This window comes from Castor canadensis, chromosome 7, assembly GCF_047511655.1.
Source record: "Castor canadensis chromosome 7, mCasCan1.hap1v2, whole genome shotgun sequence".
Taxonomy (NCBI): Eukaryota; Metazoa; Chordata; class Mammalia; order Rodentia; family Castoridae; genus Castor; species Castor canadensis.
Window position 1 is genome coordinate 100,724,760 of NC_133392.1, and position 22,659 is coordinate 100,747,418.

General features: G+C 34.7%; 1 protein-coding gene across 2 annotated transcripts in view; it reads right to left on the reverse strand.

The window, feature by feature from the left end:
* Positions 1 to 22,659, reverse strand: part of Tnni3k (TNNI3 interacting kinase) — a 316,805-nt gene that overhangs the window by 73,492 nt on the left and 220,654 nt on the right. For both annotated transcript variants that reach the window (XM_074079756.1, XM_074079755.1), the window contains 4 exons: positions 20,271 to 20,323; positions 19,885 to 19,937; positions 15,721 to 15,853; positions 1,512 to 1,621 (listed from right to left, as the gene is read on the reverse strand). In XM_074079756.1, coding sequence (XP_073935857.1) covers positions 1,512 to 1,621; positions 15,721 to 15,853; positions 19,885 to 19,937; positions 20,271 to 20,323 — 349 coding nt within the window. The remainder of the gene's footprint in view (positions 1 to 1,511; positions 1,622 to 15,720; positions 15,854 to 19,884; positions 19,938 to 20,270; positions 20,324 to 22,659) is intronic.

The following is a 22,659-nucleotide window of genomic DNA, read 5'->3' on the forward strand; positions in this document are numbered from 1 at the left end:
ATCAAGTAGATTAACAGTAACAGCAGCCCAGCTGGCTGATCTGACTTTGTGTCTTTTGCTTCAGTTTCAATCCACTAGTTCCCCACTTTTATTGGCCATTTATTTCTAGGGTGTTCGTTAAAATGCTGTTTTAGGCTCAGTCCCAGAGATTTTTATTCAGTAGATTTAAGATTGGGCTCTAAAATCTTTGTTTCAATGAGCATCCCAGAATAACGTGGAGCACATAGTACAGCCCACTGAGCTATTCCAATGAACACTAGAAGATAATTCAGTGTTTGCTTCTAGAAACTACATATAATTTTTTTAAGAAAGTGAATGAGAAATTCTTCAGACCCAACTTAAATAAATTTTCCCAAAAAATACTTTTATTATATCTCTTTACTGCTTTAGCAATAAAAAATAAAATCATTAATAGTTTCATGTCCAGATTTCCTATTCTAGTTTCCATAATCTGATTATATCTGTCAGGACTTTTTTCCACCTCTCATTGTTTTCCAACAACTTTCTTCCTTCACTGGTATCCCATTGCCTTCTATGTGCTGTGTTTGAGTCTCGACTAAGAAGATACACAGAGGAGAAAATACTGTGCTCCAAGTTCAAAAAGTGAGGGAAAGATAGATATGAAAGAATGATTGGCGAAGTTGATAACCTAGAAAATAATGAATGGGACAGGATGGTGTGAGTGTCTCAGATCTAAAAAACTTGTTTCAAATGATGCCTGGTATAGAGATCTAACTCCTCAGTGGCTACAATGTTCCAATAACTACCAAGTTTCTTGTCTATTTTCTCCCAGTGAATCTGTACATGCTCCCTTTACTTGAACTTGGAGAAGAGAGTACACATCAACTGCTCTGGCACATGTAAGAAAAATCATTTCTTAGAAACCGATGGTTAGAAATTATATGACTGCTCCCACTCTCCTCTCTTAGATCTATGACTGTACTTAAAGTGTTTTTTTCACTGCTTCCCTATCCTTTTTTACTTCTTTACTTATTTCTTCCATTACATTGATCTCTTCATTTGAACTATAGTTCACATTTTTACATAGTCAGTCAAAGTTAGAGGAGAATGAGAACTCGGTGTTCTGACTCATGCCAGAGCCAGTACTCTGAAGACCTCTTCCCCTGGGATCTCTTCCCCAAAACCAGTGTAATGTTAACAGCCAACACAAGTCCACCTTGTGCCAAAGTTCTTTCTTCAAAAATGAGTAAGTGTGGCTCAATCATAGTTAATACAATTGAAGCTGAGATGAGACTCTTAAGTCATCTGTCATACTCTGATCCCTTTTTTACTAATCAGTTGTGAGAAACATTTCAAAATCAGAGCAGAAGCAAAGAAAAATGAGATACTCAGTCTTCTCGAAGCAATTAGAGACTAAAGAGCAGAAGGCAAATCAGTCTTCCCGCCTTGACAGTCTTAAAATACACGCTGAAAATAGACTTTGGAGTTACACTATTTGTGACAGATTTTGACCATGACACGTTTTATAAGAGGAAATAAAAATTACTCACTTCAGGACACGCATTCCACCCTCGCATCAGCAGAGATGATATGGGCTTAGGAATGGAATAACCAATGGGAGGCCTGATGTGGTGGTAAGCCATGTCTGCTGCTGCAGCCGCTGCAAACCAAACATTTGAAATTCGTGTTTATTTCAAGAAATGTATGCAGAGACAAGAAAAAAGTCACCAAAAATCAATCTAAAACATCAACAGAGATTCAATGTGTTCTCCAGGCTATCTTTTTCATATATGTTTTAAACAAAAATGTGGATAATTTCATGCTGTAAGTTAAAGTTAGGCTATGGATTCATTAAATAGCTAGCAAAAGGAATTTATAAAGGAGTGAAGGGGCATGAGAGAAGCAAGTAATATAGGGTGTCTGAAGTATAGAGTATGAATATGATGTTATAGGAAGACTGAAAGGAGGTTGGAAAAAACTGTACAATATCAAAAATCCAAGCTTATACTGTGTTTTGCAAGACATGGAACACAACTGGACGTTGTACTTCCGAAGACACTTGTATCACTTTGGAAAAATTAAGTTTTTAAGCTTAAATATTACTAGTACAATGACATTGAGATTTTAATTTTTTTTTGCATTACTGGGGCTGGAACTCAGAGCCTATACCTTAAGCAACTCCACCAATCGTTTTATGTGAAGGAGTTTTTTCGAGATGAGTCTCCCGGAACTATCTGCCGGGGCTGGCTTGGAACCACAATCCTCCTGATCTCTGCCTCCTGAGTAGCTAGAATTACAAGCATGAGCCACCAGTGCTGGGCTTTAATTTTTAATGTGTGTAGACTAGTTAGTGTTTGTTAAAGACTGTTAGCACATTTCAAATTGATTTTTTCAACTAATACTACTTACTCACTGAATTATCACTCACTGAATTCCCTGATAGTGCCTGTCTGCACAGTTTTCTGAATATTGCTCATTTCAAACTCTGCATCACTATGTTGTCGTTCTTGGGACTTCATCTTGTAGATTCCTGATTAATCAATAGTTATCTGTTCTGCAATCAGTGATTTCTATGCCTCCATGGGAACCAAGCTTATAGCTACTTTTATTGAATATGTTTTTATATATCAGACATCATGGCAGATGTATGCAAAACTCCTCGAATCCTCTTAACAACCATGCAAAGTAGATATTATTATATGTGACTAGTTTTTTAATTTATAAACACTTTAACTAGCAGTTGGTGTAACCTTTTATTCCAAAGTTCATTCTCTTCAGCACACATCACGGTGAAAATACTTTGTAAACAGCACATTATGCTTTGTTTTTTCCTTAGAAAAACTGCTCTTCACCAGTGGCAGGATAAAGTTCTAGGATATTGCTGCTTCCTGACTTTTAGTTTGTAGTGTTATAAAGATCTGTCGATATTTTAATGACTTTTGAGAAACCAACAAAAACCACTATCTATCCCCTACCAAAATTTATTTCCATTCAATTCTGTTTATCAACCTACTTGCAGTAGATCTAGTGAAATGTAACTTTAAAAAATTTTGCCTTATGGATTTTTCTGAATTAATACCTATTTTTTGCCAACTGTAAAATTAATACTTGCTCTTTGTAGAAGTTGAGAAAATTAAGGGAATTAGAAAGAATAAAATGTTATCATTCAGAGGAAACCATTGTTAAAGTATTGGGAGAATATCCTACCTATTCTTTATTTCATTGAGTAATATGTAATTATTTTTTTCTAAATTAAAGGATTAATTTAAGCATTAAACACTTTTAATGTTATTTAAACTCTATGTTAACATACTTCTGATGACTTTGCACTTAGTGTGATTTACCTAATCACTTCCTAATTTTAAGATGTTCCAAACACTTCAAAGAATATCTTTTCCATGTGAGTTTCCCTATTTCATAGATTATATATTTATGATATAGTGAGTGGTGAAAACAATGTCAGAGGATGTATTTACTTTAAAGACTTTGGTACATACTGATGAAGTTTTCCAAACAGTTTTATTAATTTATACACTCAATAAGTAGCAAGTGTGCACCAGAAAAAGATTTTAATAATTTGAGGGGCAAATAAATTCATTGATTGTTGTTTAGATTGTGTTCTTACTTAACAAATGTGTCTTTTGCGTCACAAAAATATTAGACATATTGGATTCCTTTCATTGGTTACTCTTGACTATTTTTAATTCCTTCTACAATTAGGTGAATCAGTAAGCAAACCAGTAAACTAACACTAAATATCACTGATACTCTAACTGTACTCTATAGCTTGTAACCATTAGATATGGTTACATTGTGTTACATTAGATATGGTTACATAGCTAATTTTATAAGTAGCTATTTATTGAGCAATTTTATTTTTAACACTGCCCTGAAATAATTATACTTTATTAAAAACTAGCTTCTAGAGTAGAACTATATCATAGAACTTTCTGCAGCAATGAAATGTTTTTCTGCATTGCTCAATATGCTAGCATAAAGCTTTTGAGCACTTAATATGTGGGCAGTGTCACTGAGAAACTGAATTTTTTAATTTGGCTAATTTCAATTAATATAAATTTAAATTTAAATAGCCATGGTTGAACAGAACAATTTTAGAAAACAGTTTTCTCCTACTCCCATTACTCTGAATAATGAGAATTGAGTTAAACACAATTTTATGAGTCAGCCTAGGGTTTACATAACATGGAATCAATTTGTGGATTCAAGTTCTCCATTGTTTATCAAGAAAAGAAAAGATAGAAATGGAGACTGGTAGTGTTGTCTCTCAAAAGAGACAGACCAAAGAGCCACAGAACAGGCACCTAATACAATATGTAACAACCTTCATCCATTAATTTGAAAATCAAAATGTATTGAATATTCTAAATAAGTAATAACAGGCTAAATTTAAAAATCTAGTGTTATTATTTTTAATAAAATTTGGTAAATGAACAGGTAATTAATAAGTGCATGACTGGATTTTTCTATGGTTTTTATGGCTCCATTGTAAATTCTGAAACATGACTCTTTTGCCTGAAATGCTCTTCCTTACTCCCTTTTCCTTCACACCACTGTTGTCTTGGATTGGTTGACTCTTTCAGTACCCTTCCCACATGCTTCCATGCACGCTGCTGTGCTGTCACAGTATCTCAAGCATTTTACTTGACTGCCTACTTTCTTGCTTGCTTCTGCATGTGGATCATAAGTGCCTTGAAGTCATGAACCAAATCGTCTTTTCGTGACTGTATCTCCTATGCCTGACAGAGTAACTGGCAATCAATAGATATTCAAAAGACATACACTGAATGAATAAGTAAATGTGACACTTCAAAATATTATTTATCTGGAAAATAATACAGGTTCTGTTATATTGAACTCAGTAGACATTTACTGAATGAATGATTGAATGAATGAATGAAAATAACAAATTAATGGCAATGAATATCTTACGCATTGGTTTCTTTTCAGAACAAAGCACAATGCCTAACCTTTAAGAAACACTATAGAATGAATATTAATGCTTAGCTTCATATTAAATTACAACATAGTCAGAAAAATTATTGAGATCTTGTGGCAAATTTAGACAATAAGCTTATCTTCCATTCAAAACATTTGGTAAGAGGCTTCAATAAACTGAAGCAGTATGACATTTTAAGAAATACTTTTTACAGGGGAATTTGGAGGCCTAATTTCCAGTCTGGCTTTGCCCTAAACTCTCTGGGAGAACCTATTAAGCCAATTTGCCTCTGTGAGTAATAATTTTGCTAAATGTAAAATGCAGCAGGGAAGACCTAGTGTAATGGTGATGGGCATAGGCTTTGGGGTAGGGATACCTTGACTATACTTCTTACTAGCATCTGTTACTGAGCATGTGTCTTATCCTAACAGTTGTTAGGACTGACTGATACAACATGTATAGAAAACACAGCATGTTGTCGACTCCTAATAAGTGTTAGCTGTGCTGTTACTGTTGTTATCATTGTCTATAATCTAAGGGTCATACTGATCCTGTTTATCTGAACCTATAGAACTAGATGTCAAAAACATCATTGTACATTTTCTGTTCTATTTAAATCACCAGAAATTCAGTTCCTTTTCATGTTCTCTTTGGGTATGAATGTCAAAAAAAAAAATTTACATTAAGTTACTGCAAATTTCAAGACTTTGATCTATCTATCTACCATCAGGTCCAGCTGATAATGCAATATGACCATTGTTAAGAGGATAACTAAGTAGCTCTCCATGATGAACTCAATTATCTAGTTCATGTTTATGGATAAATTGGTATTAGATTCCGAATTCCTAAAGTGATCCCTCATTGTCTTCTGTTTTTTATAATTAAACACAGATAGTGATGAGAAAAAAGAGAAGCAATAAAGTAAAATAATTTTTAGTATTGATCAAGATAACATTTCCAGAATTTTTTATTCATTTTGGTTATGAATATGTTTTCTAAAAAGCCCAATTTGATTGTACTCCATTGTTTTTAATCAGCTGGGCTATGGTGAGACAAACTAAGTGTGTTCTACCATCCCAGCAGGAACTAAGACACATTTTTTGTTAAACTGACACTTTTCAGTGATGTATCACCAGAGTGTGTAGCATCTGAAAGATACCATGAGATTGTAATCTTGAGATTGTACTAAGAATGGCTTAATTTTTTAAACCACATCCCATTCTCATTACATACTGTCAGAAGAATAGATTAATTTGCACCGTTGTCTATTCTCATTGCAATCTTGTCAGTGCAATGAAGTATCAGAATGTTAATGATATTTGTAGAAATATCACCATCTATTGGACCCATCTGATCTTTCCAGTGATCTGTGCAGTGATTCATTGGCTCTCCACTTTTAAGTACAAACTGATAAAAATTAGTAAAACAAACATGGGGTTTAGCTCACTCCTATTTTCCCCCCACTTGTCTACAACATCAGAGTGCTCAATAACATTGAGATTATTATATTAAAGATGCTTTAGTATTCCAATCATGTATGGAGAAGAACATACATAGTCAACTATTATTTAAGGAGAGGTGAAACACAGATGACTACAAGTACAAAACTTGTGCAATAACTTTGTCTTTAAATGAATTATAATTCATATATTTAAAAACCATATGTTAGACCCAAAAAGTCTACAAGCCATGTTTGGTTCCTGGATTTTGAGTTTGCAACTTTGAATTAAAGTCTCAATATGAAATCTCACCAAAATCTGGCTATAATAAATTGGCAGATGCTCTTAATTTGCTGCCACATCTCAGACTTAGTTAGATTTTGGCATTAAGGAATCCCACGACACAGAGTTGAGTCTTCTTGTAAAGCAGCTGGCACCATACAGGAGGAAAAGAAAAGAAAACAAGAGCATCTTCTTTGGCCTCAAACTATGATCTGAAAGTAATCCAAAACATTGGGTACTTGGTTTAAAAGCAATGGGATTAGATAAAGTATATACTGATGGATGAATTCATCCTGATTTTCTTCTATAGTTTCTCATGGTGTATTAGAGGAAACAAGCCCAGGAGGGAAACAAGATCTGGGAAACAGATTTCTTTCTCTGAAATGTATCCAGGACAGTTCTCACTTCCCTTGTTGTACCAGCTCCTTTTGCATCTTGACTGTTTATTCTCTCTTCTTTACTCCTGGGCTCCTTCTCGTCCCAATTTTATAATTTCTTTCACAAATCAGCTCATTTTCCTGTATCCACCATCATCCTCATGGCTAAACTAGAAGCCTGCAAGTCACTTTTGATTCCTCTACCTCCTCTGTATTTCCACTTCAATCTGTTAGGAAGCCCTATTCAAATCTTCCCAAACTAACCTCTCCTTTCTGTTCCTGTGCCAATACCCCAGGTAAAGTCTTAAACATTTCTTTTAGAAGAACTGGTCTCCTTACCTCTTGTTTTGAACTCCAATCCAACCTTTGCTTTGCAACAAGGAAAGAACATTCTAAAATATGTATAAAAATTGAATTATATCAGTGCTTAAAAATCTTACAATGACTTCCATTGCTCGTGCACACAAGGTTTATGATGATCAATTTATGTATTAATTTAACTGGCTCAAGGGATAACCAGAGAGATGGTAAAATAATATTTTGTGTCAGTTAGAGTGTTTTTGGAAGAGTCTTGCATTTGAGGAAGTAGGCTGAGTAAAGAAGATCCACTCATAAATTTGGGCAGGCATCATTCAGTCTGCTGAAGTTCTCAATAAAGTACAGAGGCAGGGGAAGAGTAGGCCAATTAGCTTTCTCTTCTGGAGCTGAAACACCCATCTTCTGCCCTTGGACATCAGAACTTCAGGTGTTTTGGGCTTTTATACTCTGGAACTTATACCAATAGCCTTCCTGGTTCTCAAGACTTTGGACTCAGATTGAATTACACCACTGGCTTTACTGGTTCTCTAGTTTGCAAATGGCATATTGTAGGCCTTCTTGGAATAGAATATATATATAATATATCTATATAGATAGATATAGATATATTATATATATCCTGTTGGTTCTGTTTCTCTGAAGAACCTGACTTACACAAGGACCTTCACCATCTGGGTTCAGTTTTACATTTATAGTATATGTATTGCAACCAGTGCCCTTGTATCATCTGATTCAACCTACCGAATTATTTATGAATTTCCCATGTCTCTGGACCTTGCAGGTACTGCTTTCTACTGGAACACCTTCCCCACATCCCCACTGTTTATTTATTTAATTAGCATTTTAAAGATTCAGTTCAGGTGTCATTTGCTCTAAGAAACCTTCCCTAATGTCTTTTTCCCACCTTCAGTCTGGGCAGGAGGCCTCACAGGAAGCATCTTTAGCCCTCTCTGCTTCTCTCTAACTGTACTTACTCTATTATACTTTTCTCATTCTGTCTCTGAATTATGAGTAGTTTGAAAGTGTGGGCAATGCTCTAATCTTTATTCTTTTATTCTTACTTTAGCATAGTTTCTGGCCCATAGGAAGCACTCAAAAATAACATAGCTAACATTCATCGAGAGCTTACTATTGCCAACCACTGTTCCAACCCTTTGAACTACATTCTATTATGATCCCCATTTAAAAAATAAACTGAAATATAGTTAGATTTAATAACTTGCACAAGATCACTAGACTCATGTTCTTATATGTTAAGCCAATTCTGTCTAGCCACTGTAGTATTAGCCTGAAAATGTTTTCTTTTAAAAAAATTGAATGATTACGCATGCTTACTATAATCCCAGTACCTAGGAGTTTGAGGCCAGCCTGGCTACACAGTGAGTTTTAGGCTAGCCTGGGTTATGTAGCAAGACCTTGTTTCAAAAAAATCAAAATTAGTTAATTAAACAAAGAAATGCTGACTTAATTGTCAACATTTGTTTTAGATTTCTAAACAAACAATCAGAAATTAGTTGATGATGACAGTGAGCAGGCATACCTCTGTTCCCACTCAACACCATTTGGCTGCAGCTGGGAAGCAGCTGTCCCCTTGCATCGTAGCCTGTGATTTTTATTCATCACACTATTGCGCTTTGAGCATCTGCATGCTTCTCTCAGCCTTGTGGGCATTCAATCTTGTGATCCTTGAGGTGGTGAATGACCCAAGATTAAAAGTTAATTTGAACATGTGCTATTGAAAAAGACCCTAACTTCAAGTTCTGACTGTATATCTATCATGTGTATAGGAGTCAATGCTAATAATGGTGTTCTACTGTTATATTTTCCCCAGGAGATATCATGGTGTTAAATCTAGAAGGATGAGACCTGTGTAGTACTGTTATTACCATAATGGATTTGTTGCTTATTGTACATGGCTAATAGTGACTCTGATGCTTCACATAATTTGTTGTTGAGAATATGCTATATTGCCAAACCACCACAATATTAGCAGTTTTGTTTCTTGATGGACACTGCCCAACTTTAAAAATTTCAACATAGCTGGGCATTGGGGTGCACATGTGTAACACCAGCTTTCAAGAGGCTGAAGCAGGATAGTGGACTACATTAGTGAAATCCTGTCTTAAAATTTTTTTAAAAATTTACCTATTATAAACAGATTCTCTTTCTAATAAAGTACTGTAAACTTGAATATTCAGAATACTGGAAGCATTTATCCTTAAGCAAGATTTCTATCTTTTTAAATTAAACAACATTCTCTCCTTAAAAGGAGTAATATTTCTGAGGGGTTCCCATTAGAGATGGCTTCTTTTTCTCCTTGAAATAGCCATTATAGAATAGCAAAGTATAATGGAATAGGAAAAATTATAAAATTGTGTGAGTAAAATATGATAAATATCATGATAAGTGATGACTTGGGATGTGTAAGAAACTGCATTTAATATGCTATTGGAGAATTAAGGAAAATGTTTTGGGAAGAAGCTGTGTTTAAGCTAAGACCTAAAAGTAAACTGGAGTTAGTATGATGGAAAGTGGGGAAGAGTGTTTCTGACAAAGAGACTAACACGTGCAAAGGCCTGAAGGAAACATTCAAGGGAAATGAAGACATTGCCTGTGGTTGGAATACAGACGAGAGTTTGCATGGGGAGGAAAGCTGAGTTACAGTTATGAGAAACTGTAGATTATTTATCTTATTTCACCTTATTTTATTTTCTGTTTGTGAGTATTAATTGTACGTATTAATAGAGTGTAGCTGAAAATATATGCATATAGTGAACAGTGATCAAATCGGTTCCCTCTCCTTAACATTTTTCCCTATATGGTGAATTCAAGCTCCTCTCTTTTATATTTTCATAAGATATATAATAAATCATTGTGAATTATAGCAATCAGGTGTGCTCACAACACCAGAACTTATCCTTCTATCTATTTTTATACCCATTATCCAACTTCCTTTTATCTCCCTCTCTTTCCAGCCTCTGGTAATCCCTATTCCACATTCAGGTTGACATTCTTTTAGATTCTGCATATGATAGAGAACATACAGTGCTTTTTATCTTGTGTCTGGCTTATTGGACTTAACATTCCAGTTCCACCCATTTTGTTGTAAATGAATGAATTTCAATGCTTATGGCTGAATAATCTTTGGTTTATATACCCCATTTTCCTTTTCCATTCATCTGTTGATGGTCACCTAGGCTATTTTGACTAGTGCCACAGTAAACATGGGAGTGAAGATATCTCTTCAGTATGCTGGTTTCATTTCCTTTGGATATATACCCAAAGGTGAGAAAGCTGGAGTCATATTATGTTCTATTGTAGTTTTGATTTACATTTCCTTGATGGCTAATGATATTGGGGACTTTTCTCATATATTTTTTGGCCATTTGTGAAGATTGTTTTAAGAAATTTTGTTTTTAGTTTAAGAGCAAAGAAAAATCCTCAGGGATTTTAAGCTCTATGACTAAATAAGAAATTTTAGAAAGTTAAAACAAGCAATTGGTGGAAACAAAGATGGTGAGCAAAATTGAAGACAAGGATATCATTTAAGATAGCGGGCAGTATTTTGCACTGGAGGACAATAATATATTGTGTCATATACTACATGTGAAATGAGGAAGAAGTAGTGGAAATGGAATAAGTGGTTGGATTTGAAATAATTTAGGAAGTAGGATTGAAAATAAAAAAAAAGAAAGAAAGCAAGGAGGGAAAGGGGGAGGAAAGAAAGATAAGAAGGAAAGAGAAGAGGATGAAGACTATGTATGAATTGGGGTTCATACATAGTCTTCCTGGAGAGTTAAATGGTACTTACATACAGAATTAAAGAAGGCCCTGAACCTGCATTTCATGTAACTCTGATCTTTCACCTTACAGCTACAAAAAGTTGTAAATTTACAAAATGTCTCATTGGAACTTCACAGCATTTTGAGGTAATTGTCCATTGAGGAAACTGAGCATGTAAAAGGCCTAGAGGCCAGATAAAATGCAATGCAGTGAAAGCAGTAAAAGAAGGCCATAGTGGTTGGAGCACAGAAAGACTGGAATGCAGAAGGCTAGAATGAAGGAATTAAAACAAGGCTGGATTGGCTGGAGTATTTTCACGGGGTGAAAAGGAACAAATAAGGTCAGAGACAAATGATCTGGTAGATTCTTGCAGAAGATATTAAGATTTTTAAAAAATTTAATCTGAAGAATTTGGGAAGACATACAATTTTTTAAACAATGATGATATAACTAGGTTTATATTTTTAAATTTCATTCTTGTGGATGTACAGAGATTTTAGAGGAAGGGAACCAATAATCAACAAAGGGAGATCAGTCAATGTCATTTTAGTGGTTCAAGTGATAAAGCTAATGGTTTGAACTAAGGTAGTACTTGATGGAACCATGAGAAACAGATAGATTTGAAGTATATATCTTACCACTTCTATTAAACTTTGTAGTAGAGGCCATTGCTTGTGCACAGATACAAGAAAATGATATAAAAGACAGACACATGATAAATAAACATAATTTTTCATTCACAAGTGACAATCACCTATGCAGAAATCCCAAAGAATGTACAAAAAAAGCTACTAGAATGGATATAAGTGAATTTAACAAGTTTATAGGGTACTAGATTGTTGTTTTAAAAATTATGCTACCATAAGCAAGCAAAGAACCATTATACGTTAAAAATTTAAAAATTAGCATTTATAATAGCAAGAAGAAACAAGTAGAAATAAATCTAAAAATATGGGTGAGGTTTGTAAAATAAACACTAAAAATACATTAATATAAATTGAAGCAGACCTAAGTGAAGAAGATATATACCATATTTGTTGAGAAGAACAAATAATACTTAAAATGTCAATTCTTCCCCAGTTGATCTATAGTTTCAATGTAATATAATTCAAATTCCAACACATTTTTAAAATTATCATTTTATTATGGTACTGGGGGTATACTGTGACACTTACAAATGGGCTTCCAATCTATCTTAACTAAATTCACACCTTCCATCATTCTCCTTTATCCCTCTACCACCATTATTAGAACAATTTCAGCAGGTGTAATTTTCTATTTTCATATGTGAATATATAATATTTCAACCATATTCACCCCCTGCTTTACACTCTCCTTATATTCTTCCCCCTCCCACTAGTACCAAACTCAGACAGGGCCTCTTTTACCTTCCTGTACTCTGTTTTTTTAAAAAAGACATTTTTGTTTGTTTAAGATAGCTAGCTATACAGAGAGTTTCATTATGACATTTCCATCCCTTCCATTTTTCTCCTTTCTGTCTTTCATCTTTGTCAGTCTTCTTCTTATGGTGATTTCAACAGCTTTAGAAATTCTGTATTCATCCTTGAATAGATGTACATCATCCATTTTCCCCTTCTTTACTTCCTTCTTTTAGCCTCCTCCTCTTGTTAGTGCTCTCTCTTAGTGTGGCCTGATTTTCATTCTTTTCCTTCATTGTTTAGGATTTTTACCTTGGTATTTTATCTATACATGCATTGTGCTTAAGTCAATGCAGCCTCCTTCCACTGTACTTCCTTTGCCCTTTCTCCTAACCCGTGCTGTTTAACAGTTTTCAGCATATTGCCTTATTCCAAAAAGTTTTTAAAATAGAAATAGATATGATATATTTGATATATTGGGAGAACCTTTGTAAATGCCACAATGTATCCCCCACCCAGCACAATAAGAGATAAAAAAGAAACCAATTAGAAAAGCTTTAAAAAATAAAAATAAAAGACAAGCTATGTCTAAAATTTATGCTATCAAATTAAAAAAAACTAAATAGCTAAGTCAATTTTGACAAAGAATAACAAAGATGGGATTCACATTAACTAATTTCAAGAGTTACTTCAGCTGTCAGGATACTGTGTTATTGATATATGTGTAGATATACAGGTCAATGAAATAGAAGAGTTAGAAATATGTAGACACACATAGTGCCAAGTGAGTTTTGACAAGGCACCAAAATAATTTAGTGGGAAAATGTTTTCAACAAATTATTTTAAAATCATTGGACATCAATATTTAAAAAGAAACAGAAGAATAACAAATACATCCCTTACTGTGTACCATAAAAAATGTAAAATAGATCTTATATATATTTAAAATATAAACATACAAGACTTTTATATAAAAGGTTGTATAAAAGGAGGAAGTCTTTGTGGTCTTAGTGAGGCAAGAATATTTTGGACATGATACAAAAATGATTTTAAATTGAAATGAAATCTTTACTGTTTGAAAGTCATTGCTAAGAACATGAAAAGGCAAGTCATAGACTAAAGGAAATCCTTTTAAACCACATGTGAGATGAAGGACTTCTACCTAGAATCTAAGAACACTCACAGGTAAATAGTAAAGAGAATTTGAATAAACACTTCACTGAAGAAAGAGATATGAATAACAAAAGGTTAGCAACACTATTAGTTACTAGAGAAATGAAAAATAATGCTACAATTATATGTAAGTGTACCCCAACTCAAATGGCTAATATATTTATATATTTAAATAGAAATTCTCATAAACTACTGGTGAGAATCCAAATGGTATAGACATTTTGAAAAAACTCTTATAAGATCTAGCAACCTATCTCATGTATTATCCGAGAGAAATGAAAACAATCACACAAAGACTTGAATAACTAGTCATTTAAATCATAATAGCCCCCAAAATGAAGTAACCCAAATGACATCAACATGTCTATGCATAAAAAATTGAGACATATTTACACAGAAATGAAAAACAATGAATCTAATAAATGTGACAACATGGTTCCATTTATGACATTCTGGAAAAGGAAAACCTATAGGAATCAAATCAGTGATTGACATGGGTTAAAGATAGAAGTGGCTTGACTTCAAAAAGGCACTAAGGGAAACATTTTATATCTTGATTGAAATTGTAGTTATTCAACTATATATATATATATATATATATATATATATATATACTAAAACTCATTGAACTATTCATCCAAGAAGGTAATTTTTTTTCTCTGTGTGCTATACTTCAACAAACTTGATTTAAAAAAAAATACTGTTGCAATAGCTTAAATGAAAGTTTGTGGGTTGAACTGGGAAGGTGGTTGGTGATGGTAAGTGGTAGATAATTCCACGATGTGTTAGGAAATAAAATCAACAGAACGGAGTACATGGATTGACGCAAGGGGTAAGGAGAAGGAAGATGATCTCTCTCTTTCTTATAAAAATATATCATGATACATTTAGAATTATAACTGATTTGTTATATATTCAGCTGTCTTATCAGAATGCTGAGAGGCAGAGAGACAGTAGCAAATCACCTTGTAAATGGTGATGTTGGTCCAATACTAAACCAACATTTAGTGTGGGTCATTGCTTCCATACTAAAATAAGAGCTAAATCCCATCACTTAAAACTATGAGAAATATATAAAGATTAGGATGATTACATCATCAACGTACTCAACACATTATGCATAGGGTATAGAATTCGTGAATAATACGCAGACACTGTGGGGAAATACCTTGAAAAGAATATGTGGACCTTTCAGCTGGACATCAGTGCTAATAAATATGATAATTTTGGTAACTTGTTAAAAAAGAGATGTTTAACTAATATCGCTTTTTAACTTTATCCTTCTGGTTTTATAAATAAGGTGCCCATCAGGAACTTATAATATAATTCTTTTAAAATGAGTGCATGATTTCACTTGACAACTGCTTTTTAAGCATGCTAGGCTTTAGGGATGCATAGGCCTTAAGGAGTTTCCAGTCAGTGTGACAAGAGAGAATAGCATCACAAACTGAAAGACCGATGTAAATGCAATTTACCTTGAGCATAAATTATATGTACATTTTGCTGCTGATTAGACTCCTTATCTCTACTTTCTACATGTAAGCTGAGTACAAAGCATATCATCAATGAAAATTGATTTTAAAAGCCCTATTTTTAGAATGTAGCCAATATGTAATACAAATTAGGAGGAGTAATTTTGTCTTGATAGGTTATTTTTGTGTTACTACTTTCTCACCCCCTATATACCTATTGAAAGGGCACTTCTAAAATCAAATCTCAAAAAGTAAATTCAGCATTGTCCATATTACTTATCTCATAAGCCACATGGACATAGTTATTTTCTTGCTGCATTAAAAACAGATAAATCAAAACCCTAAACTTTAATAAAATATTCCAATACTTATGTGTGCCTATGTCTTAATTCACAGAATTAAGTCATTAAGTTTTCTGGATTGGGCATAAATCTAAAAATAATTTAAGATTGTTCACTTACCTTCTTAGGCTTTGCCTTCCCACTAAGAATAATCATTTTGGGGGAAAAGCGCTTCTTCAAGTTGTGAAAATGCACTGAATATCTGAAGACAGGCACACTTTAGTGCAGCAAGTCTTACCTGGCTTGAGATGAGTGAATGGAATTTCCCCGGTAAGAAGTTCCCAGAGACATAGAGCATAGCTGAAGACATCGGCTTTGATGGTGTACCGAGTGCACTGTGTGAACACCTCAGGAGCCATCCAGTGGAGGTTCTGTGCAGAAAAATGTTCACAAGCCATTAACAGGTGCTTAGTTCTTAGTGAAGGCTTGTTTAGGGTTCTCCTGATGCTTTAAAAGGATAAAAAATGGAAAATAGCACCAAAACCACTTTCAGTGTGTGCAAAAAGTTGGTGTGAGTATAGATATACAGCATATTTTCTGTGGCATCTGTTATTCAAAAGGTACTTTTTTAAACCATTAGAAAACCATAAAAGTCATAATTCTTCCAAAAATATCTCCAATGTTAATCATCAAGTAACTGCCTTATAAAGTGATTATCACAACAGTAACATTTCTTTTATTCTCATTTTTCTTCCTCCTTTTTAAACTCTATGACCATCTTTCTCCTTACAAGCTCTAGAATACCCAGCCATGGAATCCTAGGATGCTGGGAGTGTCTCACACACTGTAGGAGGCAACTTCTCCCCACTTAGGTCTTCAGGTTTTAACTGAAAAAGTCACTAAATTAGGCCCATAAATAGTGTTCTGATGGTCCAGGAGAGAAAGGGCTCAGAATAATCCTATGAAGTAGATTTTTATATCTACTATTTCTGAATTCTGTTTGTGCAATGCTTCAGATAGAAAAACCTATAAAATGTTGCAAATATTTCTCTGTACAAAGTTCTGGCTTTATCTGTTTTAATGGCATTGTTTACATTCTTTTTATTTGTAATTACTTTTTTTCAGTTTAAAAAATATGTTCCCATTTTGGGGTGCAAAAACATAAATTTGGTTAATTTGCAAACTAGGAAAAAGAACAGTAGATTCTGAGATAGGAGATGAAAATTGGGTTCTGGCTGTAGCAGAGCAGCTCTGGACAAATACCTTATCTTTCTTGGAATTCAGATTCCTAAAAGGACAAAACAGGTAAGTCAAGTGCTCTCTGCTTTAAAATCTTATGACCCTATATCCTATCAATGAACTTTTCCAAGCACCTTTGTATTTCCATTGAAGGAAACCAGTAGTCTTTTATTACTCTTACTGAAATCTTGTGTATAGCGCTGGCTGCTGCTAATCCTTTTGAAATATCAGCCTTATCTTGAAATCATACATAATTATAGCTTTCTAAGAATATCTTTATTCTGATGTTGCTCACATGCAATTCTCCCACGCCAGTTTTCAAATTCCAAATAGCCTCCACTTACAGAGTACATTATGCATTGTGTCACAACATTGCATATGTGGGAGTAGGCATATAGTATGGCCATTTTTTGCATGGGGACCTGATTGAATGATTGGGAAACTTGAATAAGGCCACATAACTAGTAAGAAATAAAATAGCCTCCAAAATAAATCCAGAGTAGTGTTGTGCTTAAAGATTATGCTGCTAAGATTAAATAATTACTATTACTTGCTGTTGGTGAAATTCAATTTAATTCCACTCAAGAAAAATTTATTTAGTCAGAAAGTCTCTTTACTGGCTGTCTTTTAGAATCACTCAGTGGAAATGTGAAAAGACACAGGGACCCATGATCAACCAGACCAATGAAATCATAATTCTAGTTGATTCAGACATTTCGTATATATATATGTATATGCATATGTGTAAAATACATAATTACATATTTTATATACATAATTTTTAAAAAAGGTTTCTAAATAGATTTGCATGTACAGTCAAGGTTCTGATCCAAAATTTAGCTGCCTCTGTGTCCAAGGTCTTGCATGAAGTTTGTGTGTGCTAAAAAAGTGGGTGTACTCTTCCTGCCTCCCTTACATCTCTTTCCTCCTTGCCACTCCAGCCACTCTAGCCATGAACAGAGCACAAACTCTTCTGTTTCAGACCCTTTATACCCACTTGTTCTTCTCCCAGCCTGCAATGCCCTTCTGCCCCATGTGGATGACCTTCCTGTAAGGTCTTTTATAAAATGTTACAGTTCATGTGCACCCTATTTAAATGGCATCTCCATCACTTATTCACTTACTTGCTTTTATTTTTTTCTTCATAGTATTCATTCCTGCTTAATATATGTTTTGTTCATTTGTTCAGTGTTTAGTTCTCCTTCACACATGTGCTCCCACAATGATGTGATACAATCAGGGGAACATTTACCATAGCTGATACCATTCTGATTGGGCTTTCAGCCCCCAAAACTCTGAGTTAAATAAACCCTCTTTTCTTTATGAAGTGTCCAGACTTAGTGTTTTGCTGTAGCAATGAAAAGCTTACACCAGGGAAATTAGTATGTATAGCTTCACTTACAACACAACATGGCCCATGATATGGTTCGTGCCTTACTTCTTGAACTTATCTCTCTCTTTTCACACTGAACATGCCAATAATAACAAGATGTTTGACGTTCTCACAGAAACCTTGGTCTTTTGTGCTCCTTGTGCCCTTGCTCAGGTTGTTTATTCTGCCTGGCAATTTCTTCCATCCTTTCCTTCATCTGGTTAACTCTCATTCATTCTGCCTGAGCTTTTGTGGTACTATATAAAACCTTTATCACTGAACATCCATACTGCTTTAAATCTTCTCATTGTTGTGTTTTTTTCCACTAGAAAATGAGCTCCTTGAGATCAAGAACTAAGATTTTATTTGGATTATGCATTCTTGGTCTTCTGAACAATTGTTGACACATGGTAGGTCCCTAATAAATGTTTGTTGAACGAATTGGAGTACTAACACGAGGTGAACGTGGACCAAAAGCACAGACAGAAAAGGTGGGAGGCAGATTATGGAAGGGAATGTGCTTAGTATTGGTAAAAAGGACATAAGATGAGTAGTCTTCATTCAGGTTGGGTACAGTGAAGGACTTTCCAGGCAGAGGGTATCATACTGGTAGTCACGGGGATGTGAAAGTATATGACATGTTTAGGGAATGTCCAGATGGGTTTTATACTGGGGCAGAGGAGGCTTAACATAATTTGTGGTAGAAAAGGAGATGACAGAGGAACCCTAAAACCAGAAAAGAGAGAGCAGAAAAATTCCAGCAAAGAGACTTGAATTTTAGCCTGTTGGGAGTGGAATATTGTTGAGACTTTATAGCAGAGTAGAACAGTCAAAACAGCAACACTTAGCAGATGTGGCAAAGAATGAATGGGAAGAGAGAACTGGAGTTAGAAGCTTCTCACAATAGATCAGAAAAGAGATGTAGAGGATTTGAACTGAAGTAAAGGGAAATAAGAAGTTTGAGGGGAAAAAAAAAACTTAAAACTTAGAAAAAAGAGAGAAACAACTACAAGCGACTAAGTGTAAGTAGAAACAGTAATGGGAAGGAATGATATCTTACTCAAGGCTTAAGTAGTTAGAGATCACAGGTAGTCAAAAAGAGAATTGTAGTTATTTGGGGGAGAGAGGCAAGAGGAGTGAAGGAGAGGCAAGTAACGAATTTAATTGTAGACATTAGAGTACAATTTTCTTTGCATCAAAAGTTATAATTTATATTTTGCTTAAACATTAGTGCTTGATTATACCACCTACTACCTTAAAGTAGAGAACTGTGAATGGTTAACAGATGCTTGTGAACCATAATTTTAGAATTAGTTAACTCTTAAATGTTAGCTCTATCACTCAATATGCTAATCTACATATGAAATCCAATAACCCATGCCTACCATGTGCTTTTCAGGTATATTTGTTTAACCGGGGCTTGAACTTAGGACTGACACCTTGAGCCACTCAACCAGCCCTTTTTGTGTTAGGTATTTTCAAGATAGGATCTATGAACTATTTGCTTGGGATGGCTTCGAACAGTAATCGTAATCCTCCTGACCCCTGCCTCCTAAGTAGCTAGGATTATAGGCATGAGCCACCATGCCCAGCTTTTCAGGTATGTTTAAACAAATTCTGTATTATTTTATCTATAAAATTTTCCAAGTATATACTTATCTATTTCTCTGAAGAGCCTGTAAATAGTTATTTTGGGGCTTACTGAAAATAAAACCATAAAAACATTATCCTGCCACTGAGACAATGGAATCTCTTCCAGTTAAGCTGCAATCTTTCTTCTTCCTTTCTCTCCTGCTGAGTTTACACATTTTAATTGTTTTATAATTATAGAGAACAAAAGCAGCAGCAAACCCCAGGTTGTTTTGTCATGTTGTCTTCATCCAAAGACTGTAGAAATCTTGATTCTGAAAGAAAGAGAAAACAAATTCATGTCAGAGGCAATATCTCAAAACCAAGTCAATGATCACAGCTAAAATTCTTAAATCTCAAAAGGCCTTTGTCTTACTCAAATTCTCACTTCCTTTCTGCTGACTGGAGATATCAGTCAAAAAGGGGAAAAACTAAAAAACAAATAATACATTTTCAAAATTCAGGGTAATTGAAATTTGAACGACTTACAGAAATGTATCTGTCAGTATGAAATCTGTTTTCAGATTTATTGTACAGTATTGGGACACCAAGAAGGAATGAAGAAATGGAAGTCATTTGGGATGGGGTACTATTTTTGGAAACCTCACTTCCAAAGTCTGCCACCACAGCATGCCCATCCTCATAGAGAAGAATATTGTGACTGGAAAAAAAGCAGATTTAGGTAAGTTGTATTATTTGTTAATCCAATCTACTATTTAAGAAGAGGACGGTAGTCATCATTTCTTTACTACAGAGAATAAATATGCCCAACACAAGGCTACCCTTGATTTTCTTAGTTTTGCTAATTCAAAAAAGATATTTACAAAATGTGATCATGTTCTAGCTAACATTGAATGTATGAAGAATTCCTACTGTAGATACATTCTCCAAACTTTTCAAAAAGACACATTAACCAAAAACCAGTCTTTCAGCTCATTGAGGCACATCTGCTAACACAACTATGGCTGTAGAGAAAGAGTAAAAGGCATTGCAAGCAAGTTAGAGTTGGAGCAGGAGAACCAGCTTTCTGGAACCTGAGACGCAAATATCATTCAAGGCAGAGCCTGCAATGAATATGAAAGGATTCTTTGTGGAAAATGTCCTGAAAAACATTCTAGATTAAACCCAAGACAGAAGAGTGTTTCTAAAGCCTAGGAAATGATGCCAAGTAAAACACATTTTGAGGATGAAAAGGTATAAAGGCCAAAGTCTCTCTTCCAATCCAGAATTTAAAAAGATTAGGAAGAGTGTTAGAGTAGATCTTAAATGTCCTCACCACATGACAAAAGGTGAGTAAGTGAGGAGAATCAATGTGTTAGTTTGACTGTGATAATCATTTCAATATATATGTCTACATGTATGTGTGTGTATATATATATACGTATATATTACAGCATCACACTGTATGTTATAAATATATACAATTTTTGTTTGTCAATTATGTCTCTATAAAACTGGGTAAGAAGGGCCCTTTTCATGAAGTAAATCAAAGCTAGGGAGAGGTCATTCCTCTCATATACTAGTGAACCAAGTTGTGGAATATCCTATGGACAAGAAAATATATGGTGATGCATGATTTATGTTTAGATTATAAATGAGTCATTTCAGCCTTTAGAGATCATCACTAGATTTCCTCCAATACAGAGGCTATACTATATTTATTTCATATAAATTGCAAGTGTTCTTTGCCTCATGACCTAAACATAGAAAATACTATCTTTTTGCGCCACACCCACAGTCCTTTAGTTTGATTGTGAGATAGGGTCTCACTAACTTTGCTCAGGCTAGCTCAAACTAGGAATCATACTGCCTCTGCGTCTAAGTAGCTAAGATTACAGACTCAGGGACTCAGACTTGCTAGGCAGGTGCTCTACCACTTGAGCCACTCTGCCAGCCCACTTTGTGTGTGTGTGTTTGTGTCTGTGTGTGTCTGTGTCTGTGTGTGTTGGGTATTTTCAAGGCTGGCCTTGAACCACGATCCTCCTGATCTCTCCCTCCCAAGTAGCTAGGATTACGGGCATGAAGCACCAATGCCCAGCCCTCTCTAGCATTTTTACTACACTGCTTCTCATGTATAATATCCAATAAATATTTGTTGAACAAATAAATACATGAAAAGAAATTGAAAATAGATCTCACTATTTTAATTAATAATCAGGGCTTAGGAGAGTAAAGATTCTATCATTGGATAATTAAGTATTCATTGAGCACCACTCATTAATCTATAAATAAATAGTTAAATTTCAGAGAACACAAAGCTGGAAAATGCAATAAGGCTAATGTAGTCTAACCCTCTTAGTTCCTAGAGAAAGAGCCCAAAGCTCAGGGAATTTAAATGAATCAACTCAAGCTATATAGGTAGTAGCAGTGTGGGGCTCAAGTTCAGTTCATCTAGGTTATCATCTCAGATGTTAGAACAGTTCCTGACAAATAGTATGTGATCAATGAATCTATATTTTATGATCCATACCTATGTATTTTTCCCCAAAGAATGATATTTACTTTCCTTATGTTATCATACCACTTTGGGAGATGCAAAGTCATATAAGTCATGACTCCATTTTCAAGGAATTTATAATCTCCTAGTGAAAACAAAGATGAATGTTTTCAGAGAAAATAGCATAGGCTAAGAAAGGGATTAGCTCTGAAGTGGGCTTTGAAGGGCAGTCAATCATTAAGTCTATAAATATATGCTAAGACTTTGTTGTGTGCCAGGGAATTTCTTTATACATAGGGACACAGTGGTGAGCCAAACAGGCAAAGACTAGGCTTATATTGCAGTGAAGTAAGGGAGGAGAAGACAAAGAAGAGCAGAATTCCAGGTTGGGGGGAAGATTTTGGTAAAGGGAAAGAGCTATGTGTGTGTGTAAGAGGAATTGTAAGAGTCTACATACTAAATTGGAGAATGTGTTAGAAAGTAATGGGCTATTTGAGTGGAAGTGGTATTGGATTTTAAGAGAATTTGAAAGCCAGGGAGGAATTCTAGACTTGATACAG